General features: G+C 39.9%; 1 protein-coding gene across 14 annotated transcripts in view; it reads right to left on the bottom strand.

Annotated features, from left to right (window-relative positions):
• ADAM22 (ADAM metallopeptidase domain 22) overlaps positions 1-26,998 on the bottom strand; it is a 224,172-nt gene that overhangs the window by 69,360 nt on the left and 127,814 nt on the right. For all 14 annotated transcript variants that reach the window (XM_044920240.1, XM_044920244.1, XM_021689563.1 and 11 more), the window contains 3 exons: positions 11,311-11,393; positions 4,970-5,033; positions 2,802-2,871 (listed from right to left, as the gene is read on the bottom strand). In XM_044920240.1, coding sequence (XP_044776175.1) covers positions 2,802-2,871; positions 4,970-5,033; positions 11,311-11,393 — 217 coding nt within the window. The remainder of the gene's footprint in view (positions 1-2,801; positions 2,872-4,969; positions 5,034-11,310; positions 11,394-26,998) is intronic.

Raw genomic sequence — 26,998 nt, 5'->3', positions numbered from 1 at the left:
GAAACGTAAACACGTGTCCACAAAACAGATTTTTATAAGAAGGTTTAGAGTCCTTTTATTCGTAATAGCCAAAAACCAGAAACAACCCAAATGTCCATCAACAGAATGGATAAAAGACTGTGGTAACTTTAAACAGCAGAACATACTCAGTAATTACAAAGAATGAACTGTTGCTAACCTCTGACAACATTAATCTCCTAGGCACATGCTAAGCAAAAGAAGCTGAACACATGTGTGATTCCATTTGCATGAAGATCTAAAACAGGCTAACCTAAACGTCAGAAAAGGGATTGCAGAAGTGTGTGGTGCTGACTGGGAAGAGGCACAAAGGAAGGTACCAGGATGATGGGAATGTGCCAAATCTCACCAAGGGAGTGCAAGTGTGCCAAATCATCTAATGGTATACAAGATTTATATATTTCCTGGTAGGAATTTTAAAAACAGCCTGTGCTAAGGGGTCTGTAGGAAATAAATAAACTTCTCTCAAACGTTTTCTTAGGGACACTAATCCTAAGAGATGTGTCATATAAAACAAAAGGTTCCACAAGTTAAACAAGTTTGGGGAACATCTGATCATATTCTATCTCTAGGAAATACATAATGCATAGCAAGAAAAAGGTATTGATAATCCAGGACCCAGGAAAACTTTATTAAATCTAAAATAAAAAAGCTTACTCTTGAGTTTATTTCAAAAGAATTTTTTTTCTAATTTATCATAAATCCAGGCATCTAGAAAGACAAGTAACACTCTTAAAATTGACAGTGCCTACTTCTGACAAGAAAAGAAAACCAGAAACTAATTGAAACAGACCTGAGTTTTGGAAGAAGATGTTGAAAGTTAATTTTAATGACAGCAAAACTGCCAAGTCATCTTTAAAGTTTCTGTGGGAAAGTAACCCTGAACAAAGTTTTTTAAAAAATTGTATGATTAGGGGTGCCTGGCTGGCTCAGTCGGTAGAGCATGCAACTCTTGATCTCAGTGTTGTAGGTTCAAGCCCCACGATGAGTATAGAGATTACTTTAAAACAAAATCTTAAAAAAAAAAAAAAAAGAATCCACTACGATGGAAAACATTTCATTCTAAAAAACAAATTGTACAATTGGATTATATTAAAGTCCTTATGGGGATCCTTATTTATTACTTTAAATATTAATTAATGTTCATTGCTTCCAATAAGACCTATTAGATTGTAGCTTTATTCTCAGGCAGCTAGTCATGATTTACTTTCCTCCCATAATAGGGACTGTAAAAAATTTCATACGGTAACTGAAGGAAGAGCCTAAAGTGTCTGTGTAAAGTAAGAGCATCTATATGCTTATTTGCAGATCTTTCAAAATAGTGAGTTCTGTAAAACAGGATCCTCTATCCCTTTTGCAGCAGGAGAGAAGAACTGCAGAAGATCAAGGAGTTACAAATCTACTTTAGAGAAGGGACCTTAGCAAACATTCATTTCATTTTCCAATGAGGAAACAATGTAAATTTTCTTTCTTAAGTTTTTATTTAGGTAATCTCTACACCCAACGTGGGGCTTGAACTCATGACCCCGAGATTAAGAGTCACATGCTCTTCCAACTGAGCCAGCCAGGCACCCCAACAACATAAACGTTTGAGTGGTTTTCCTAAGCAATAGTTTATAAGGATGTGCTCTCGGTCGGATGATTCTACCATTTCCCCTGCACCTCTCTCCAAGCACACATTCTCACACGGCACAATCCACACCCTGCTCAGTCCCAGAGTAGCTGTCGGACCCTGGAAGAGACAGGCTGGCTGAGCCTATTTCTTCATCTACAAAATGTGAATAATTATATCAATCTCACAGAGCTATAGCGAAGATAAAAATGAGATTAAAAATTAGAATGTACTATAGCCATGGTCAGGGCTCACTAAGTAGGAAAGGAAGCTTCTCCACATTAGACATTCTGAGTGTGTTCTACCTTCAGTAGGAGAAAACCGGTAAGTCCTGCAGAGCCAAAGACCAATGCACTCCATACAATCACTGCTCCACTAACGAGCAAAGTATAAGTACGCTGCCCTACTTGTCATGTGAAGATTTGGAAGCAACTCAAACTGACATCTATAAACAAATATAAACAAACACACATGAGAAGCAAAGACTAATTTCACAAAAAAGCACATAATAATAAAAAGCATTAGGGGCACCTGGGTGGCGCAGTTGGTTAACGGTCTGACTCTTGGCATCAGCTCAGGTCAAAATCTCAGGGTTGTGAGATCGAGCCCTGTGTCAGGCTCCGTGTTCATTGGGGAGTCTGCTTGAGATTCTGTCTCTCCCTCCCCTTCTGCCCCTCCCCCTCTCTAAAATAAATAAATAGATCTTTTTTAAAAAATAATAAAAAGTGTTAATCTATAATCGTTCTTTCTTAAAATGGTGAGGCAAAAAGAGATGAGGAAAACAAATAGGAAAATGATTACAAGTTCATCCCTATGTTAACAGAATCAGTATCTCACTGAAAGTGAAGTTTTCTATATTTTGTCTATGCAGACCAATTTTTGCTCTAACATTATTTCTCCACTCAGAAATACCTTGTTCTTTTTCTAATTTTAAAAAGTCTTCTTCAGTGTGCTCAAGCTGTATCTTTCCAAACTCATCCACTACAAACATGAAGTCAGTTTACATTTTATTCTCCCTCCTGATGTCCTTGACTTGATGTCCCTTTCTCTCTAAAATTGTTATGAGCGGTCATGAGCTAAGGGTATTCCACATATAGATTAGCTCTAAAGCATTCAAATGAATTATTAAAGTTGACTTTTTTTTTTCAAAGTCATAATATGAATATCATACCAGATGGAAGATCATCCAAGGGAAATTCAAACAGTCTGGACTTGTAAACTGAATGAAAATGGAAATCCTCCTGAAAGAACACAAATAACCAAGATTAAGCACATGCAACCAGTTATCTCCAGTCTCAGGCAATGAGAGCTGAAGAAGCTGAGACTCCTAAAATAACCACAGCTTGACTACGCACTCTCCTGGATTTGAAAAGGCAATGGGCCAGGGCGCCTGGGTGGCTCAGTTGGTTAAGTGGCTGCCTTTGGCTCAGGTCATGATCCTGGGGTCCTGGGATCGAGCCCCACGTCCGGCTCCCTGCTCAGCAGAGAGCCTGTTTCTCCCTCTCCCTCTGCCTGCCACTCTGCCTACTTGTGCTCTCTCTCTGTCAAATAAATAAATAAAATCTTTAAAAAAAAAAAGAAAGAAAAAGAAAAGGCAATGGGCCACCGCACAACCCTCTCCTGCTCCCAGATTCCCCCAGCACCAGAGAGCTCTCCTATTAGAAACAAAATGCCTCTGCAGACAGAGAAGCCAAAGCCTCTAGTAATGGAAAATAAATGAATGAACCTATTTCCCCAAGGAGAAGTAAGACATCTGGGAAAATGGGCTAATGCTTTTTATAACTGGTTCCTTTCCATGGATCCCTGCACCACTTTTAGAGCCAGATAGTTTTGCCAGGCAAAGATTGCAGAGCTCACACTCGTCTCGTATCGGGGAGTAAGATGACTGGTATAAGTAGATGCCCAAATGGACCTTGCTCCAAAATTCAAATGTCATACAAGTTCTGTGACAAACCAATAGACAAAAAGCCATGTTTCATCTAAGAAAAATTAATGAACATTCAAATAATTATTTCTGGCTCCTTTCAGTCAAAAAAAATAGAATGTCATAAACAGTCAAGTTTCATGATATTGTTGTAAAAAACTTCACCTGTCCAAGCAAAGTGATATAAAAGTCAACAGTAAGCATCCAGAAAATACAATACAATACAAATAGCTCCCCCTGGGCACGTGGGTGGCTCAGTCAGTTAAGTGTCTCCTGGGGTCCTGGGATTGAGCCCCTCATAGGGCTCCCTGCTCAGCGGGAAGCCCGCTTCTCCCTCTCCCACTCCCTTTGTTTGTGTTCCCTCTCTTGCTAGTCTCTCTCTGTCAAATAAATAAAGTCTTTAAAAAAAAATAAAATAAAAAAATAACAACAACAAAAGCTAAAAACAAATCACTTCCCTTTATGGGAGGCAAAACAGTGTGTATTTTTAGAAATTACTTGCCTAAGTGAACAATGTTGAATACAAGGAAGAATATCTGTGTGCACAGAGCAAGAATGGAAGTGTATTATGTTTCTCTGCAGTCTACAATATAAACTCAATGCTTTTCTAATTTGTGGAAAATGCATGTTGCAACTAAAAGGAAGGAGAGAATTAAGAAAACTTAGATTTCCCTACATTTCATCAGCACAAGGCCCTACAGACAATGGGCAACAGAGAAAAATCTGAAATCTAGAAAAGAGCGGTGGAAAATCACATTTCTATTGAGTTGGTCTGTTAGAGACTGAATGTTTGTGTCCCCCCGCAAAACCCATATGTTTAGGCCCTCATTCCCAATGTGACTGTATTTGGACAGGACCTCTGAGACGGCAATAAAGGTTAAAATAGGTCTTCAGGGTGGGGTGGGGCTGGTGCCCCTATAAGAAGAGACACCACAGCTCTGTCTTTCAGCTATGTGGGCACACAGCAGGAAGGAGGCCATCACAACCCAAGGACAGTGCCCTCAACACACACAGACTCTGCCGGCACCTGGATCTTGGACTTCCAGTCACCAGAACAGTGCGAAAATAAATTTCTGTTGTTTAAACCCCCCACTATATTGTTATGACTGCCTGAGCAAACTAAGACAAATCATAGCACATTATAGTGGAGAAAGAACAAAAATGGAGGCTTCAGAACACCTCAGAAAGTATTTCCAATATACAGAGTAAAACACAGACTTAAAAAAAAAAAAACCCACTTGTGATTTTGACTTAGTCAGTATTAATTTTATATATATGGGATATATTTATATTTATTATCCTGGCCCTAAAAATAAGAAAATAAAATAGAGACGAAAAGAGGAGGAAAAAAGAAGGGGAAAAGCTCCCAATATCAATCTTTACATTTGCCACAGAAAAACAGAAGGAGCACTTACTTGGGAGGTGTCATTTTCTTCTGGTTCAATGAGATAGGTGTGGTTCCCATCATAGAACATCCCACTGCCAAGGACAAGAAAATAATTACGCATGGCTATCGACTCTTGCCTCAGAACAAGATCATTTTAAAATCAGCCGCTGCCAGAGAACTAATTTACTTCTCAACACTCACTTCCAGTCCCACCCATCACCACCAGATACACACCACATACCATACATACACAGACACACACACATACTCCACACACACACACACACACACCACATACAGATTACATACCACACACCATACCACACACATCCCCAAAACTATACCCCACATACGCATAAAAACTGCACCATACCACACATGTGTGCACACACACACACACCACTAAGAGGGAAAGGCCCCTCCCTCTGAATCCCCATAATCCTGACCCTTCCCCAAGTTCAGGATTATCATTCTATAATTGTGGTCCATTATCCTCCCTCCAACACATATTTTTTTTTTTAAAGATTTTATTTATTTATTTGAGACAGAGAGAATGAGAGAGAGAGAGCACATGAGAGGGGGGAGGGTCAGAGGCAGAAGCAGGCTCCCCGCCGAGCAGGGAGCCCGATGCGGGACTCGATCCAGGGACTCCGGGATCATGACCTGAGCCGAAGGCAGCCGCTTAACCGACTGAGCCACCCAGGTGCCCTAAAGATTTATTTATTTGAGAGAGAGAATGAGAGAGAGAGAGAGAGAGAGACAGCATGAGAGGGGGAGGGTCAGAGGGAGAAGCAGACCCCCCGCCGAGCAGGGAGCCCGATGCGGGACTCGATCCCGGGACTCCAGGATCATGACCCAACCCGAAGGCAGTCGCTTAACCAACTGAGCCACCCAGGCGCCCTCCAACACATAATTCTAAAACTTTAATATGCAAATAGTCATCTGGAGAGCTTGCAAAAAGGTAAAACTTTCAGGGCCTTCCTCAGATTTCTTGGCAAGGGCCCAGGAAGCTGCATTTTAAACAAATCCCAGGCAGTTCTGATGCAGACCGTCAGGGCTCTGTCGAGAATTGCCTTCCTACCACACACCTAGAAGATGCTCTCATCACAAGAGGTGACACATTTCAACAGCTTACCAGGAGCTGAAAACTCTACACTCATTTCATCTTTCCACAAATGTGTGAAGGAGGTACATTCATACATTTGCCTATACTCGTTTTACAGGGAAGGAAACCATAGCCCAAAGAAATTAAGTAACTTGCCCAAATTACATAACCGGGAGGAACAAAGGCAGGGAGAGAGCGAGCCCAGGCAGATTGGTTCCTGAATTGCCCATCTGCAATTGGCTGCCTCTTCACCCATTTGCTCATTCAGCGCACACTTAAGCACCTATGATGCACTGCTCTAGGTGCTAGGGATACAGCAGTGGACAAAAGAGACCAATTCTCTGCCCTCATGATGCTGATGCACATTCTAGGGTGGACAGACCAAAAAAAAAAAAATATATATATATATATATATATATATATATATATATATATATCATCAACAACTAAATATATATGAGGTGGTGAAAAATTCTAGGGAGGAAAATAAAGTAGGTTAAGGGCAATAAATGGTACCAGAGGACTGGGTGTAGAGACCAAGGAAAGAAGACTGTTGGATTTATATAGAGTCTTAGAGAAAGGCTTTCTAGGGATGATGGCATTTGAACAAAGATCTGAAAGAAGTGAAGGGATGAGCCATAAGAATATCTATGCAAAGACCATGTCAGACCTGAGCCCTAAGTGTGCTCCAGGAACATCAAGGATGCAGAGTGGCTGGAGGAAGGGGATGAGGGGAGGGCCATAAAATGAGATCAGAGGAAGAGTGGGGACCACATGAGGTAGGCCTTCTAGAGGCGGTGGCTTTTACTCTGAGAGACATGTGGAGCCACTGCAGGGGTTTAAGGAGAGGTAAACACAATCACTCTTAAATTTTAAAATAATTGCTCCAACTGCTACGTTACAATAGTCTTTTGGATGGCAAGGATAGAAATGGAGAAGTTATCTTGGTAATCCAAGTGAAAAAAGAGGGTAACCGCCTAGATCACTGTGGTATTGGTGGAGATGATGAGAACTGGTCGAATTCTGGATACTTTTCAGAAGTAGAACTAACCAAGAGGATTTATTGGCAGATTTGAAATGGAGTATGCAAGAGTCATGTCAGTGAAGACTCCAAGGTTTTGACCTGAGCAACGCGTGAGAGAGAATTCCCAGTTAATAAAATGCAAAAAGCCGCAGGAAGGACAGAATGGGCTAGGCACATGGAAGAAGGATGCAGGGAGGGGGCATAAATCTGGAGTTGGGTTTTGATCTCTTAGGCTGGAGACGACTATAAGCCAACTGAGGAATCCTCTGGAGGGCATTTTAATCTACATATGGCTTCAGCTCCACCCAGAGAGATCCCAATGAGCCACTCCTTCTAAAGAACACGGTTCTTCTACTGAGATCAAGCCCCTTGTGATGCTAAAGCAATGTGTCTTATCATTCAGGCATTTGAGGGGGGACAAGGTGGGATCTTCCGGAGTCATTTTTCAGTGTTCTATGGAAATGACTGCCTGAGATCCAAACTGTTACGCATAAAATAGTATTTATCTTTCACTGACGGCTTAGTGAAATCAGTTGATTTCCCTGAGCTATAATTACAATGGCCTCCAGCTCTGCCTCTATCCAAATTCTTTCATTCCTGCTGTAACATCTTCCACATGTCCTTAACTTTCATATACCCGTAGAACGGCTACTCTCACATCTGTAAGATTTTCAACCAAAGTACACTTTTTGAATTTGGACGACACTGCATTTGGAATTTAAAGATAAACAGATGCACTTTGTAAGATATTACTGACAATACATGCCTAAGGAATCAGAGTTGGGGGGAGCCTTTTCAAAACAGTAGACCAAATACAACAGTAGACATTCTCTCTGCCCTGCTAAGAACTGGCCAGACTCATCCAGAAAATTGTACAGTACCATCACCTTTTGCCAAAGTTCACATGGCTATGCTGATTAAGTGGCAAGCAGATCATTTTGTTTAAATAATACAGGGTATTATTTCCTCTTGCATTAGGTCAGTGTCAAATGTGAAAACCAGTGACTTTTATTGGGTTTAAACATCATGATACACAGTGTAAAGAAAGCAAAATCTGACACCATATGTATCTAGAGGGTTCTGGCTCCCTATATGACAATGTGCCATTAGTAATTCTTTAACCATTAAAAAGTATATGTTTTATTTACTTTGTTTGAGGATTGACACCTTTCTGTTATATTTATATAAATTCCAATAAGTGCAGTGAGTCCACACACAGCATATATTCGATAAAAACCTGCAGCTAGGACCTACTTATTATAGGCCAATTGAGCTGAAATTTTAAAAGGAGGGATCAAAACAAGATTTTGAAAAGAAACAGCCATTCTTACAAATTGCCACAAGAGGGCAATAAACTTACACTTGATTCCATTCTTTTGGGTTCCCATAGTTACAGGATTTTTGTCATAACATCAAACGTACCAGGACCAAAATATTGCCCATGAGTCCTTTGAATTTGAAAAACAAAATGTGCATTTGCAGGTTCTTTATGGAAAAGACATAGAAATCTGATTATTTTTTCCCTTTATGTTCTTTAACTGAATCCAGTAAATCAAGAAAAATTAAAAATCTCCATATGTACTTGGTAATTTATAAAAAATGAGTCATGGATGAAATAATCTATTTCATATCCAAATCACTGTAATTGAGACAACATAAATTATTTAATATTTAGGTAATATCCTCTAAAATATTTCTGTCAGGATTTTTGTTCAGAAGGTAAAATCAACATAAGAAGTAATAATTGATAAATAACAAGAAGAACAAGAGTAAATTTATCCAACACACTCATAAAAGTCTAAGAACACCCAAATATGCTTATATACAATCCTGACAGTGTTCCTAGACACATGGCGCATTTTTCTATTTGTTTCCTTTTGTTTAGTTTTAAATGAAAAGGTTTCTCAAGGCAGAGGTAAATTTTACTTTGTTAAAACAACTGAAGCTGGCTCTGGGTTCTACTCCTGATCTAGTCACTAAAGTTTCCTTACAGTTACTTTTCCATCCTCTTCAGATACCTATGGGGCATGAGCAGCAAGCTCTTGGTCTCAGGTTCTCAGGTCTACCAGAGCCCTTGGAGGGCAGGGATGCCTTCTCACAAATATGGTGTCCGTTTGGAAAACTGGAAAGCAAAGTGGACTACGTCCTGGGCAAGATGCTTACATGGTAACTTTGGGTTGAGATTTTAAGAGGAAGAGAGAGGGAAAAACGCCTCTTCTTTTTTCTATCACTATCATACATTTGCTGTCACAAATGTCGATGGGCCCAGGGTACTGTTCTTAGCTGAAAGCTGCAATCATCTTGAGATCAGATAGAACGGTTTTATTACTGAAGGGCACGTCAATGTTTCCTTCTCCAGATAAGAAAACCAAGGCCCTCAGATATGAGGCATGGATTCCTGTTTGTAAAAATGTCTCCTTAGTCAAAGAATTTATTTAAAATAAATAAAAGTCTTATTTAGAACCAACAATAAGCGGATGGAGGCCTTTCACGCTCTCAGGCACCTGGCCTCCTTCCTCTGGCTATGTAAGTTTCAGAGTTCCCACACTCTCTCCCTTCTGCCTCTGACATACTTACTGCCCGAGCTTGACTGGAGGCACCGCTTACGCAGACTAGCTCGATTTTCCAGGCTGTTCCATTATTTCTATTTCCTAGCTTTCTTGAAGACCTCTCTGCCTACCCCTCTCTCGGAAGACTCTATCAAAGCCTGTTCTAGGGCCCACTCTAGCTTCTTCAGGTGACATTTCTCTGGAGACCTCAAGCACTACCTCATTTCTCAGTGCCCACTCTCTTCTTACATTTTCCTGTTACTTACTCTCTCAAAGAAAACAAATACACCTATCACATTCCCTAGTAGGAAGCTGAGCTAGCTTTACCTGCCCCCACTGGACTCTGAGCTGCCGGGGACAGGAGTCATAGTGTCATGGCCTTGATTTTCCTAGTGACTGGCTCACAGCAGACACTCAGTAACGGCTAGCTCCGTGGAAAAGCCAGATCTCGAACTTGGGAGCTGACAGGATGCATTTTCAAGTTTCCAAACAAAAATTTAACAGAACTAAAGTGCTGACTTGTTCTGTGCCCCAAAAAGTAAAACAAACAAGAAACAACTGAGATGATTTCGCCTAAGTAGAATGCAGAGGAATGACATGGCAGCTTTATAAGGCGTTCACAAAATAAATAAGAGACGGCCACCTGTGTATCACCATTAGCGACAGAATGGAGGAAGTAGGTGTATTCCCAAGTTAAACATCAGCAAACATTCTTTGATAATGAAAGTTATGAGAAAGGAAGCAAGGCCCTGAGAAAGGATGAACTCCGTTCCTTGGAGATTTCTGAGAACAGAAGGACCCTCCCACAAGCTTGCTGTGGGTTTTAGGTGGGATTCAGCTAGAACACATGAGTTCTTGAGGTGACTTACAGTCTGTTGTCTTTGTGCAAGGAGTCAAGAGTTTCCACCTACTGAAATTTCTGTTATTCCATAAAAACATAAAAACTAACATCAGGAAAGAGTAGGGGCAGAGCTGGTACCAAGGGGCTAAGCATCCAGAGAACCAACATTACCCAAACCACTCTTGTCACAACTTGGATGAAACTACAAAAAAGCTTCAAACATCACTGTACGGTATCATATGATAATTCCAAAGACCCTGGTCTGTTTCTGCGACTCTAATTTCAAAATCTGCTCAGCTTATAAACCTCAAAAGAGAAAAAGATCAGACCCATCACTGATTTAAAATTATTTCTTGGTGGGGCGCCTGGGTGGCTCAGTTGGTTGGGCGACTGCCTTCGGCTCAGGTCATGATCCTGGAGTCCCTGGATCGAGTCCCGCATGCAGGGAGCCCGCTTCGTCCTCTGACCCTATCCCCTCTCATGTGTTCTCTCTCAAATAAATAAATAAAAATCTTTAAAATAAAATAAAATAAAATAAAATTATTTCTTGGAGCGCCTGGGTGGCTCAGTCGTTAATCGTCTGCCTTCAGCTCAGGTCATGATCCCAGGGTCCTGGGATCGAGCCCCGCATCGGGCTCCCTGCTCGGCGGGAAGCCTGCTTCTCCCTCTCCCACTCCCCCTGCTTGTGTTCCCTCTCTCGTTGTCTCTCTCTCTCAAAAAAATAAATAAATAAAATCTTTAAAAAAAATTATTTCTTGACATAACATAAAGATTTTGATTACGGTGCATTAAAACTAAAGGAAATAAGGGATCGAAAGAATGGATGATACAAAAAACTGGAGACACTTACTGAAGTCCGTGGCACGTGGACAATGCAACAAATGAAGCAGGGTTTCCTCGGATGTGGCCCTGGTAGTAGCAGTGTTCTCCTCCCTGGAAACAGAAACGGAGAGCATCAGCCTCAGCCATCACCAGGAGAATCACCAGCATCATTTCACACATTCCTGCCCACACCACAACTCCACGTATAAAGCTCTGAAGAATATTTCCTTATTCAGATTAGCGTTATCAAACCTGTTCTAAGAGAATTATTCATAAACACTCCTGGGGAGCCAACTCCAAATCAAAAGCCGGGGAAATAAAAGTTGACTAAATTTATGCCTTTTATGAGGTGACGAGAGAAAGAACAAAGAAACAGATACTGAAAAACCCATGTGGCCCCTGCATGAGGATCAGCTGAATCCTCTATTCCACCCCTCCCCCCGCCCTGCATCATGAGAAACTCAACCTTGAGCAGCACCAAGATGATACTCTTTCATATAAGCTAAGTAAAAATGTATATAAATCATTTGAGAGTCACTAAATTAAACTGAAGGAGGAAAATGCTTACTTTTATAGTGTTTATATCAAAACTTGACAAGGTTATACTATTCTGTTCTCCAACCATGAACGGTTTTACCAGTAAGCAGTCCGGGTGGGGCTTGAAATTCCAAAGTTTCTTCTGGCAGCTGGTTACATTAATTCCCATGAGACTCATTTCTTTGGATTAAATGTTCTTGTAAGAGGTAATACGGTAAATCCTCTGCCATCTCAGGGTGGTGCCTCAGTCTTTAAACACCTGCCACTCAGAGTGTGGTCTAGAAACCAGCGGGTGCTAAGACACTCGGGAGCTGGTCAGAAATGCAGGCCCCACCTATCCACTTACTATAATCGGCATCTTAACAAGGTCCCTGGTGATTCATATGCACATTAAAGTTTGAGAAGCATTGTTCTAAATGGCCTTTTCCATTCCCCCCACTGACCTCCTATTTCTTCAGAAGCTAAAAGCTGGTAATTCCAACTGACACACTGAGATAGGAAAGAGTGAAATAGAAAGGACTAATAGAATGAATGGGTGGTTTAAAGGGGCAAACGCAGCCGGCTTTCCAGTCTGCCTTACGGATTAATCCTACCCCAAATATTCAGTGCTTGACAAGAGGGGAGAGAACAGGAGCAAACAGGATGTAACAAGGCTGAAGACAGTTTCTTCGCTGGAATTCCAAGAAAGCAGCCTGGTCTGTGACTACTGTTTCTCATGAGATAAACCTACAGGATCGAGTGAACCCCAGTTCTGAGGAGGTGGCAGAGAACAGGTAAAAGGGCTCTGATCCTGTGACACCTCCAAATCCCCAAGGGAGTCACTGAGCATCATGAACTGAGGACTGCAGGTGGATGTGATGGAGGGTAAGAAAGAACAGGGTGGTACTCCACCTGTAAGCCTGACAGGGGGTGTAACCCAGTAAAGCACAGACTTCAGCACAGAAATAAAGCCAGACACTGACTTTCTGGGTGGGGCTGGTTTGGTGAAGATGTTAACAGCATGAGCTATCAACTCCTTCGTTTACTAGCTGTGCAATCTGAAGCAAGTTACAGAACCTGCCTGTGTCATCTGTCAAATGGAAGTAATAATTTCACAAGGTTGTTCAGATGATTAAAAGAGGTAAAATGCATAAAGAGCTTAGAATAATGCTTGGCACTTAGCAGGCACTCAATAAATGTTGGCTACTACTATACTATGTATAGGGCGCCTGGGTGGCTCAGTGAGTTAAGCATCCTACTCTTGATTTCAGCTCAGGGGCTCAGGCCATGATCTCAAGGTCGTGAGATCGAGACCCTCCCCCCCCCCCCCCCCCCCCCCCCTTGGGCTCTGTGCTGAGGTGGAGCCTGCTTAAGATTCTCCCTCTCCCTCTGCCCTTCCCCTCCTCACCTCCCCCACCAGCTCACACACTCACTCATGCACTCTCTTGCGCACTCTCTCTCTTGCTCTCTAAAAAAAACAAAAAATTACTATGTGTTGATTACTGTTCTATTCGATTTACATACACAATCGCCTTAAATCCTCACATCAATCCTATAAAGAAAGATTGCTGTCTCTCTTCTACATAGGAGGTCACAATCTCCAAGAGCCAAGCTTGCCCACCTGGGACATTGCCAAGTAGGGATGCAAACTTTTTGTGAATATGTAAATGCAAGGCCGGTGTCATTTCCCCTACACTACTTATGAGTTGGGCCTAGAACCTATGGGGATCTAGTGCAAATCTGAACTTTCCCCAGGCTGATTCTTTGGGGGTTTTGTTTTGTTTTATTTTTTGAGAAGGGCTGGGAGTAAATTTAACAGAATTGAAAATATCCTCTGTTGGGGTGTTGGACTGGTGAATTGTCCATAAGATTAGGTTCTAAATTAGAGGTCATTATATTTCAAAAGACCTTCCTGAAAACATCTAATTGGACCAGAAATCAACACTCTAGCTTTCTGTTAGAGAGACATGAGGGGCCAACAGTCAATGAGGTTAACTTGGATAGAGTAAGATTTCAGTGTGAAAATATTTCCCTCTACTGGATAATGACTAACCAACCCCATCAGATCTCTTTCTGAAGTCTCAGACTCACAGTGGACAGCAGATAGAAAAACAGTAGAAGAAAAAAGATAATAGCAAGAATTATGGTACCAGATTATGGAACAATGGAAGTTGACAAGTCACTGTAAGTGGGGAAAATATGTCAGAGGCAAAGGTATATAAGAAATGTTTTATAAATTACTCAAATTTTCTTTAAAATACCAACTTTGGAAACATGTTATATTAAATCATAAAAAGAACAAAGAATTCATGTTTTAAAACAATCGTCCAATATACCAGGACTAAATAGATGATTAGATAATGAAAAACAATCTTTCACTAATTTCTGATTCTGAAAAATAGGAGTGGATCCAAAAACAGCATATGATCAAGACCCATCTGCACAAAAGCCTAACACTGCAAATGAAGTGAGGAGCTCAATATGGTTCACTCATTATCAAATGTTTCCATGACACTTCAAGAGAAGCACAAACAACAGGGGGATAAAATCTCTTCAGTTGGGCTATTAGAATTCCAATTTTGAGGCTCTCAACTGGTGGTATGTGTAATTCTTCTAAATGATGGGAATTAATTTCTGTGTTGTGACTTTTTTAAGGGATTCACCATATGGCAATAATTATTGAAACCATGAATTAAAGTAATGAAGTTATTACATTGAACTTATTGATTTATTAATTATTAAAATAAATAAAATTTAATGGATTTTTAGTTTATATAACTTTTTATCCAGTATTTTAAAAATCATAAATGCTTATGGAAACATTTCTAAGAATTCAGGATGCACATGGTGAAGAGTAAAAAATACTCCCTTCATACACATTGTACAGCCTGCAGGTGACTCCTGAAAAGCAAGCATTTTTGACAGATTCTGTGTACTATGTCAGGAATAGTCTATATGGTATATTTAAGGAAATACATAAATACACAGGTATCTTTCAGTCCACAAATGGGTTTACACTGTACACACTGTTCTGCCACTTGATTTTTTTCCTTAAGGTAACCTTGACATCTTTGTATATCAATATCTCATTCTTTCCATGATAGCATAATATTCCATTATAGGGGCGAACCATAATTCATTTAAACATCCCCGTGCCAGCAGACATTTAGATTATCTCCATTTGTTTGGTCATTATAAACAATACTTCAAACATCCTTTCACATATTTTTGTGCAATTCTGTCGATATGTATGTAGAACACATTACTAGATGTGAATCTGGCAGGTCAAAAAATATGTGCCTTTTAAATTTAATACCTATTCTAAGAGACAAATAAAATTATTTCTTGGCCCTTATATCTGTTTTAAAAGATGCACTGCATTTGAAAATAAGAAACTGTATTTTACTAAAAATAGTATACTGCAAAAAAGATCACTACTTAAGCCAACTTTGTTGAGTCTTATCAACTTATAAAAGTTCTCCATATCTTCATACAACTTTCTTGAGGAACCAGATGCTTTCTGAAAGTGGGTATTATATAAAATAATCTAAGACAGATGTAGGGAAAGAGAAAAGCCAGCAGCACATCCTAATAGAGTTCGGTTCTTTATCCGACTGCCGGTCATAGCTTCATTCCTTAAAGTCTCTTTTGCTCCAGAAATAAACCTGCTGTCATTGAAACCTTCTTCATACTCCTTGATTTAATAACACAATCACCATAGTACAGATGTTTATTTTTAGCTAATTAGATAGTTAAGAGTTAAAAAAAACTACCCACCTCTCTAAAAATGAACTATATGATAGTTCCAGTGTCTACTGGTTTATCTCCCTGGTGGACAAAAGGCTTATTGCAATTTTTATTCTAGGGAAGTTAAAATAATCATTTATTTGCAAAATTCAAAGACAAACTGCATTTTTCTTAAAGAGCCAGAAAGATCCCAAAAGAAAAACAGAATTTATTACAAATATGATACACTGAAAGCACAAAGGAAGCTACACAGACTGGGTTATAAAACTAGAAAAATCCAGTAAAGGGAGCCAGGGGAGCACAGCAGCAAGGCCACAGTCATCTGCCCTCCATTCAGACCCTCAAAGGAAATTCTACAACTTTATCAGTTCCAAGATGAGCCAGGGCCACAGCCTCCAAAGAGCCTGCTCTGATTTCCTCCTCCTCACAAATTACCTCTCATTTAACCTCTGTTTCTCTGAATGTTCATATACTATCAGATCTGTACTGCACCTCTTTACACTTGCATTCCTGTTTCTGTCTTACATCCTCCCCTAGCCTATGGTGTCTTTTCAGGGAAGCACATGTACCTAATCTATGTTTGTATCTCCAAGCGTGCTGTTAGAAAACTGTCGATCTCAGTTTCCTCATCAATAAAATGGGATTAATATCTACTCACGCTGCTAACAAGAGTATTCAAGGAATCCCATGAGATAACAGAGTCAAGTCGACTGTAAACTACTATATAAACAGGTGAGGGGTGCAGTCAGGGAATATTTACTCAATGAGGGATTCTATCATGTCTCTTGAGCTAGGATTCTCTTAATTTATTTGCTAAGAGTAACAATTCAGGGCTATTGATTAATAATGCAGATTACTATGTTTCTGGCCCTGAAAGTTTGTTTAGGCAGCTCAGAAGTGAGATGGAGAATCTGCATTTTTACAAATACCCCATGTTTTTCTTACTCTAGGAATACACCAGAACGGTGGTTCTCAACCTTGGTTGCATATCAGAATCACCTGGGGAGCTTTTAAAATCCCAATGTCCAGGCCAACCCTCAAATCAATTAAATCATTATCTCTGGAGATGGGACATGGGCATCAGCATCTTTATAAATGCTCGAGATCATTCAACAGGACTGCAGAGATTGAGAATGCCTGCACTAGAGAATGGTTGCTCATAGCAGGGATTCCCAAAACTACTCCCCAAGCTAGAGCCTCATCCTGGTGGGCTTTGTAAACCAAATGATTCCCAGGCCTTCCCTCAGATCTATGGAATCAGAATCTCCAAGGAGGTAGGGCTTCAGGGTTTTTAGAGTTGCAAAAATTCCCCCACTGATTCTGAATACTGTATTTGGAATTACTAACCTAAAAACACTCAGTCCAATACCAAATCATCTCCATATAGAGGATACCAGAAAGACTGGGATCTTTCAGAGAATGAAAGTATCTTCCAGAACCTAGGCATTCTGTTTGGTGATCTTAGTGATTTATGAGAGAATTCATAATGACTGATGAGGCAAATACTTCACAAGTGAGAAAACACAGATTAAGAGAGAACCTTCCTACTTACTTAAACTTGGGTATGCCAGATGCCCAGTCAAGTCTCTTTACACTGGTGGTAACCAAAGAACAGTTTCCAGCACAATAACATGTGCTTGTTAGAAATTCAAATTCGCAGGGCACCTGGGCGGCTCGGTCGTTAGGCGTCTGCCTTCGGCTCAGGTCATGATCTCAGGGTCCTGGGATCGAGCCCCACATCGGGCTCCCTGCTCGGCGGGCAGTCTGCTTCTCCCTCTCCCACTCCCCCTGCTTGTGTTCCCTATCTTGTTGTGTCTCTCTCTGTCAAATAAATAAATAAAATCTTAAAAAAAAATTCAAATTCTCAAGCCTCACGCTGGGATGTGGTTCAGCCACCTGTGTTTTAGCCAACCCTCCAGCCGACTTCAATGCACTCTAAAGTTTGAGAGCAACTGCTTTACCCCACCCCTGTCCCTGCATTCTAGAGCTCCTCACTGCTGAGCTCCCTGAAATCCTACACTGGTTCCTCAGCAGATTCTTAACAAAAAGGACATAAACCGTCATAGCTCTTCTCCACACCTTTTCTTGTTTGACCCAGGCCAGCCAGCTTTATCGGAAACAATACGGAAGGCAAATGGTGAGGCAAGACTATGTGAGAATTCTACCATGGACAGAGCCATGAAGAGCAGTGCTACTTGTAGGTGCTGGTATGCGGGACGCCTTAGCCTGCATTAAAGGGACCAGCATGGTCAACCATCCGGTTAGCCTCGGACCAAGGGGTTTCGCAGGATGCAGGTTCTTCAGTGCTACATCCATGAAAGCCACAGGCAAATCAAGATGATGTGGTCACCATAAAAAGGACAGGGCCAGTGTGACACTTACAGACCAAATCCTCAACCCAGTAACCCATGTGTTCCTTCTCTGCTCACTGGGTCACAGCCCTCTCCCTCTCCCGCTCCATGGGCACCAGTCCCAGACCAGCCTTCTGCCCTGCAGACTGGGGTTTACACCAGTTATTCTCCTCCATGGGCGACATCCCTGGTCATTCTAGCACAGTAGTTCTGAGCCCTGGAATACCAAGCTTTATTCCCTATCAGTTATATTAGAATCTCTAGGGGTGGGACCTGGCATTTTTAAAATCTGTCCAGATGATCCTAATATGCTACCATGGTTAAGAAGCTATGCTTTAGCCAATACATCTTTGCAAGAACTGAAGCCCTGCCCTTGACCTCTACTGTATACTAGATTCCTTCCAAGCATATGCACTGCCCAGACTTCTGTTTGTGGCCACATGGCTAGAGTCCATTCCACCAGGCGCTTGCCTACAATAACCTCTTCCCAATTTCCCCTTGATTGACACTGACATGAGAAACCTGCCCTTTTCTTACCTTTCCCCTTCCTCCCTCCTAATGGTGACAAATGGCATTTTCAGGCATTACTGAGTCAGGAGTAAACCAAGTCTCCCTAGGGCCATTTGCATCAAGGAAATCCCTAGAAAAGCAAAATCTTATGTTGGAGAGGATCCACCAACCCACCCTGATTAAAACTCGTAACTTGAGATTACAAAGAATCAGACTGGATTCACAGAAGGGACACAGGCTAAACATCTGTTCAGGTAAAAGTATAAGAGTTATCTGATTCTATGAGCTCTCTAAGAAAAGTGGAGAGAAAGGCCATCTCACCTCATTTTACAGTAAATTAAAATTAAATAAAGCTATCACATGGTGGTTCCCAAATGCCAATAATCTATAGGTCTATACTAACGTGTATCAAAATCTTTACCAGTTCATGTCAAAATGAGAAAAATAAATACAGTGTAGTCAGTCTTTCATAAGGCTAAATGTATTTCATTTTTATACAACTGCCCTTTGTTTTTGAGATTAGTTCTTTTCTTCTCTTTCATTATTAAAGTTATCCATTTTTAAATTTTTAACAGAATGGTTATTTTGCAGCAATGTTAGACTCACAAAAAAGTTGCAGAGATGGCACACAGAGTTCTAGCATACCTAATCACCCAGTTTTTCCTCTGTTAACATCTTACATTACCTGAGTACATTTGTAAAAACTAAGAAATTGACCTCAGTACATTACTATTTACTGACTCTGAGCATTTAGATTTTAGCAGTGTTTCCATTAATTTCCTCTTTCTGTTCCAAGACCCAATCCGGGATACTATAAGGCATTAGTTGTTATATTCATTTCTCTGTATGTTAACAATGGTAATTAGAATTTAGGTATTTTAAAAGGGTTGTTTCCCTATATGGTGAAAATGAAAAGACTGGCAACTCTGTATTAATCCCTAAAATTTGTTTTGTTAGTATACTGGGCTACGAAATATAACTCTAGTCAAGAGTATAAGTGAATACTTCCTAAATTTTAATTTCACACTATAAATTTTCAAACGAATTTTTAAAAACACCCTAATGTAAAAAGCTTAATTTAAGTGATTAGAAATAAATTCTGGGGGCGCCTGGGTGGCTCAGTCATTAAGCGTCTACCTTCGGCTCAGGTCATGATCCCAGGGTCCTGGGATCGAGCCCCATGTCGGGCTCCCTGCTCGGCGGGAAGCCGCTTCTCCCTCTCCCTCTGCCCCTGCTTGTGTTCCCTTTCTCAGTAACTCTCTCTCTGTCAAATAAATAAATAAAAATAAATAAAATAAAATAAAATAAATTCTGAGGGCGCCTGGGTGGCTCAGATGGTTAAGCGTCTGCCTTCGGCTCAGGTCATGATCCCAGGGTCCCGGGATCGAGTTCCACATCGGGCTCCCTGCTTAGCGGGAAGCCTGCTTCTCCCTCTGCTTCTCTCTCTCTCTCTGTGTCTCTCATGAATAAATAAATAAAATCTTTAAAAAAAAAAGTTAAAAAATAAAATAAAATAAATTCTGAAAGATAAGTCAATAACACTTTGCTATAATAGAAATCTAGGACTCCTTGTTTTCTGAGGACTACCTTTTCAAAGATGTTTGTATAGTAGACAGCCTTGAAAAATTGGAGATATCTCCCTCTAAAGCAAAAAACAAAGCACGTCTACTGCCTAGTATAAAAGATTTAGGTTTCCTAAATTCAGAATTTCTCTCTAGGAACACAACACACTGTGTATGCAGGTGTCACTAGCCCTTCCCCTCTCTGTTAGTGTCTGGAATCGAGGCTCGAGAGACAAGTATAAGAAAATGATGTTCTGGCTACTGCTATGGCTATGAGTATTAAAGTCCTTTGTCTCTAACCCAGGAGTCTCCTGTCTTCTGCCTGCAAAGATGAAATTCCAGCAGGCTAACTTGTTAACTTGCAAATAAGATAAAATCTCAGACCTTCACAGTTCTGGAAACTTGGATTTCCATCTTCCCCTGAAAATTAAGAGATTTGCTAAAAGTGAGCCTCTATTCCCACATTTCCATCTTCCTATAGGACAAAAACCAGCTGACGATGAATAAGGCCCATTTTATCACAACTAGCCAATCTTTCATTTATACTACTGGTTGATAACTTTGGATATTTGTGTTTGCTACCCTATTCAACAGTATAGTTTTTTAAGCAGCAACCAAATTATCAGCTTCCTCCAAGATGTAGAACTAAAAAGCATCATTCAAAATCTCTGCACTATTTCTTTTTTTTTAATTTTTTTTTAAGATTTTATTTATTTATTTGCGAGAGAGACAATGAAAGACAGAGAGCATGAGAGGGAGGAGGGTCAGAGGGAGAAGCAGACTCCCCACCGAGCAGGGAGCCCGATGCGGGACTCGATCCCGGGACTCCAGGATCATGACCTGAGCCGAAGGCAGTCGCTTAACCAACTGAGCCACCCAGGTACCCCCAAAATCTCTGCACTACTTCAATACTAACTGATAAGTGCTAGGATCTTGTAGCATAGTCATCAATCAAAAAATATTTTAAAAACTAATAGACAAATCTAGTTGATAAAAAAAAGAATGATTTCATTTAAAAATTGCATGGTTCCTGTTAAAGAGAAAAAGATGTATAAGAATATTATTGTAGCAAAAGTTTCTACAAGAAAGGAACAAAGAGGGCGCCTGGGTGGCTCAGTTGGTTAAGCGACTGCCTTCGGCTCAGGTCATGATCCTGGAGTCCCTGGATCGAGTCCCGCATCGGGCTCCCTGCTCGGCAGGGAGTCTGCTTCTCCCTCTGACCCTCCTCCCTCTCATGCTCTCTGTATCTCATTCTCTCTGTCTCAAATAAATAAATAAAATCTTAAAAAAAAAAAAAGGAACAAAGAGACAGAACTAGAAAGTCACTGGATATAAATAAAGGTGATAAGGAAGGAGTTAGTCCTAATGGAAGATGGTGAACACCACAGAAAATGAGGGCTATCACTTTCTTATGAGCTCTCAGGTTTAAAAAAAAAATCCCACCAGGGACCTAGTGAGCTTAAAATCTATTTTTATTGTTGTGCAGGAGTCTTTCCTTATACTGATTTCCCCTGGGTGATGCCAGCTAAGGAAAACAAAGCATGAAAACTATGATAAGTTCTCAGGAGTTCCAGCTCACAAGCACCCTAAGTGAACAATTGTTAGTCTTTTGAGATGCAATGCATTTTCAAAATGTATAGACTTACTCCCTTCTCTTGTCTGTCAGCCCAGGCACCTCCAGCACATATTCTAAATGTTTTTACATTCGTTATAATCAAAATGCCTTCTGTATTAGTTTCCTAGGATGGCTGTGACAAATTACCAAATTAACTGGGTGGCTTAAAACAACAGAAATTGATACTCTCACAGCGCTGGAGGCAAGGTGTCTGAAATCAAGATGTTGGTAGAGCCATACCCCCTCTGAAGACTCGAGGTAAGAATCCCTCCTCGATTCTCCCTAATTTCCAGTGGTTGCCAAAAATCCTCCTCACTTCCTGGCTTGTAGACACACCCCCTCGGATCTCTGCCTTGTCTGCACTTTGCTTTCCCTTTGTGTGTGTGAGTCTCTATGTCTAAACTTCCCTCTTATAACCACCAGCCATTGGATTAGAGCCTCTTTGTAATTTGATTGCATCTGAAAAGATCCTATGAGGAAAAAGTCACATTCACAAGCAAGAGGGGACATAAATTTTGAGGGGACACTATTCAACACAGTACAACTTCCCATCAAGTGAATGTTTAGATGTCTAAATCCAGGGATTTTGCTTCTAAGAAGATTGGCTTAGTGGAATAAACTGGAGGAGTCTAGCTTCATTCATCTAATAAGATTAAGGTCTATCTTAATTACCTCTAGCCAGCCATTCATTGTAGTTTCCCATAGCTTCGTTTAAAAATACTCATCATTATTTTTCCACAAATAATAGGATAAATCTGACCTTCGGTTGAGACCTTCCCAAATTGCTTATTTTTAACCAAAAAAGAGGCAAGAGAAACTATTTTTCAGCTGCCAGGTAACTATGACAGACCCATCAATATAACAATGTCTTATTAGGCTACTAAAAAATTTTAGGTTCCGGGCGCCTGGGTGGCTCAGTTGGTTAAGCGACTGCCTTCGGCTCAGGTCATGATCCTGGAGTTCCGGGATCGAGTCCCGCATTGGGCTCCCTGCTCAGCGGGGAGTCTGCTTCTCCCTCTGGCCCTCCCCCTCTCATGTGCTCTCTCTCTCTCTCTCTCTCTCAAAAAAAAAAAAAAAATTTTAGGTTCCTACAAAGGAAGGGTACTTATCAGGTGCTCTGAGATGCAGTTCTAAATTGGGAGACTGGAAAATCAATGTGGCCCACATACAGTGACTATATAATTACAAACTCATGAAATTATAACTCTTTCCAGTAAATTATTACATCATTGTATCTTTTTACAAATAACGGAAGTTTAAATGTATTGCTCTATATGAATTTTTTAGCGTAAGAGATGTATATCATCTAAAACCTTATTCTCTAGTTGATGTCTGAACATTAACAGGGAGAAGTATAATTGATCAGAAGATAGTTATACAGAAAGAAAGCATATCAGAAGATAGTTATACAAAAAGAAAGGTAGTTATACAAAAAGAATGATATTTCTATCATTCTCCCATCCACTCCTTTTCTGAAGAAGTGAAGATAAACAGGGAACACTTCTAGCTGCTGAAAGAAGACTGCATTGCAACATCTCCCTCCCTCTTATACCCTGAGCCTCATGCACTGTGCCCAAGAACTCAACACCAGTATTCAGTGTTCTTCCCTGGATGATTCTGAATTAGGCCAGGACTGATTTAAATGTACAAACAAAGGGTTGACTTCCTAAGGAGGAACTTCTCAAGCAATGCCCTTCAGAAAGACAAACTCGCATTTAAGGCTGTATCTGATAAAAAGTGGGGTTTTTTTGTTTGTTTTTTCCAGCAACTGTTACAATGGACACAGGTTGGTCATTTGCCATTTTTTGTTACTTATTTTCTTATAAAATGAAGGAGAGAGTTAAATTAAGTGGTATCTATGATTTGCAATCTATTTGTTGTTGTTGTTTTTTGCAATCTATTTTTACTTTATTTATTTATTTAAAAAAAATCAAGGGTTACCAACTTTTTTCTTTTAAATACCAGGCCAACTTCCAAAAAATCAATATCTTATACACAGCACTTAGCATAAAGCAACAAAATTGAAAACCAACAACAAAGACGCTCATATGTTTAGGAATTTTTAAATGTTTAATATAAAAATTTTAAACAAGTTATAAATTGTTTCTAAAACCTAAATAATTTATGAGTCATATAAAAGTCATGTATAAATTACAGAAAAAATATATATGGACAACAACAACAAAAATCTAGGTATCATAACTTCATGGATGCTGCTAAAATACTACCAAGAGTAAATTTTACATTTCTAGATGCTTATAGAAAATAGAATTGATAATGAATAAGTTAAACATTTAACTCAATGAGTTATGAAAAGAACACAAGCAAAGTGCTTTTAAAGTAAAAGGAAGTAAACATTAGTAACAAAGGTAAGCTGATTCTTTGAAAAAAAAAAAGTATTTAAAAAAAGTTACAGGACTGACCAAGTAAAAGAGTAAAGGCATAAATAAAGAGAAATGAAATAGGAGACACTGATACAGAATTAGACTTTAAAAACCTTGAGAAGATTTGAAGCAAATATAGCAAAAGACTAACATGTTAAGTGTACACATGGATATAATATTATATACAATTTTGAATGTTTTAAATATTTCACAACTATAGAAATTTCTATTCACAGGTCATTGCTGGTATTTTATGCCTTGAAATTTAAAATTAACTTAGATGTGATTCTAATATACCTTAGAGAGAGGAAACAAATATGAACATGAGCCTCAGCACAGATGATGAACTTAGCATTAGGTGAGCAGATGTGAGGCTCACTATATGGTTTTTAGATTTCCTGTTTATATTTACTGCATCTTTCTATGGCAGGGGGAATTACTATGCTCTCTCAGACCTGTCCAAACTGGACTTCTCACCACACAGTGTTGGGTGAACGGGAGAAACTACCCAATTTACTGATGATAGGCTTAATTCATTCATTTATTTTTTTTTTGTTCAGCAGATATTTATTGTCTTCTAGGTACACATAATGCTGAATGCTACGCACACAGGACAAATTTCCAAGAGAGCTTAGTCTTGGAGTAACTTCTCATGGAATTTATAGTCTAGAGGTACAGATGATTATTTTATTAGGAAGCAGATCGTGAAGGACAGCTTTTGTTGATCCTGCTCTGCCTCCTGTGTCCTCAGTAGGATCAGAAACTAGCAGAAAGAATGGGCAGAAGCCACCAAAGGCTTAGCCAGAAATATTTTATGAACTGCCACTTTCCCTTAATAATATATCAAAACTAGTATTTATGGAGCATTTCCCATACCCAAAGCTCTGGGTACATGTTTGTCTTTCTCATTTAATAGATGAGGACAATGAAACACAGAAGGAGTAAGTACTATCCAAGGCCATACAAACACGAATTGGCATTGTCAGGATATGAATTCAGGTCTGTCTAGCCCTACCAGTATTGTCAGTCTTTATGTTTTCCTGCATCCAAACTACAGACCTGTCCTGGACTTGAAAACAAAACAAGTGCTCAGTTATATCTGTTAACACTACTCAAGAAAAATTTAAAAAAATTTTTTTTCTTCATCAGGAAAGTAGTATGAAAAAGCTCAAAGACACAGCACTTAACTCTGCACAAAAATCTAATTGCTACGTGGAATACCTATTGACCCCACTCAGAATTACCAAAGCAACTATTCCACCTTCCAGAGACAGTTAGAAGTAGTCTTCCAGATTTTTGAGAACGAGAAAAGAAAGAAATCAATGTGTGAAGTCCAAAGGTGGGATTGGCTTGACTCCTGTAGGTCACACCTGATTTCTTTGAGTTGAGGCTCTGGTCAAATACCATACTCCTGCTTTGATCCTGTCTCCACTTCTTATTCTGTCCACTCTCTCTGATCTCTATTTCTCTCACACACCAAGATCCTGCAGCAAGGCCTCTGGACCCTTACACATACTCATTTCACTGCCTGAGAAGCTGTTCCCCTCCCACTTACCATGCAAAATTCAGAATTAATATCATTTCCCTACAGAAGTCTTCCCTGACCAAGCGGACTAGGTCAGGTCTCCCATCAAATGCATTCAGGACAATGTGGACTTAATTCCCTGTACAGCACTTTCATAACTGTCATTTAAAAAGCCCTTTTGGTAGCTATTTTCATTATGCCTGTCATCCCTATTAAACTACAAGTTTTATGACAGTGAGAATTGCATCATACTATTCATAGCTACCTCCCTGAGCTAATGGCAAGCATTCAATACACAGCTATCGAATGAAGGACGACTGAGAACACAAGTAGGGTATCTGAGAATTTAGGCTTTTTTCTAATGTGTCACAAATCTCTAACGTCAGCTTTCCTAGTCATTTAAACCCCAGTTGCTTAAATTTTTAAAAGTTTTCTATAGGGATAATCAAGTCCACTTGCATCTACCTCCTTTTCTACCTCTTACATGTAACAAAAAGGATGCTATGATAAAACATCAGTGGAGGCCTGAACATTACCCCCCAAAATGGCTATAAACACTCAAAGCACGCAATGCTGAGTACTTTATACTCTGGTCTTTATTATCTGTTTTTTTGTTTTGTTTTGTTTTTTCTGGGGGGGGAGGGAGGGAGGGAAAGGAGAGGCAGAGGGAGAGTGAGAGAAACTCTTAAGCAGACTCCAAGCCCAACGCAGAGCCCAACTCGGGGCTCGATCTCAGGACCCTGAGATCAGGACCTGAGCCGAAATCAAGAGTCCGATGCTTAACTGACTGACCCACCCAGGCGCCCCATCTGTTCTTTTTTTTTTTTTTAAGATTTTATTTATTTATCTGAGAGAGAGAATGAGAGAGAGCATGAGGGGGGGAGGGTCAGAGGGAGAATCAGACTCCCCGCTGAGCAGGGAGCCCAACGCGGGACTTGATCCTGGGACTCCAGGATCATGACCTGAGCCGAAGGCAGTCACTTAACCAACTGAGCCACCCAGGTGCCCCCTGTTCTTATTTTTATAGTGGCCATTTATTCACTGGAAAATAAGAGGGTTTTTTTTTTTTAATAAATTAATAAGAAAATAGCACTAATTACAATACCAGAGAATAATCTATGATTTTTTTTGCTTCAAATGAATTTCAAACTTGTCAAAAACACTTCCACAACTTCTTGTACAATCATCGTTACTCTAATAGTTCACTCTACTTCCAAAAAAATTTGCAACAGTCGATTATATGACACAGTATAATGAAAAAATAATTCTATAATTAAAGTAAGGATGATATTCTATTACAAAATAGTTAATTGGTTCCAAACATAGAATACCATTAGTTGGTGCCACTTTTAATTTTGTTTTAATTTATGGCTGAACGTGTCTTTTTAAGTTTATGGATAACACCTTGAATATTAACAGATGAAATAATTATTTCAATACTTAGTTGGAAAAAAATCTTACACTAGAAAGAAAATAAATAGGACTTTCTACTCAGATTGGCTACAG

Source organism: Neomonachus schauinslandi, chromosome 12 (assembly GCF_002201575.2).
Source record: "Neomonachus schauinslandi chromosome 12, ASM220157v2, whole genome shotgun sequence".
NCBI lineage: Eukaryota > Metazoa > Chordata > Mammalia > Carnivora > Phocidae > Neomonachus > Neomonachus schauinslandi.
This window is presented reverse-complemented; position numbering and strand designations above follow the sequence as displayed.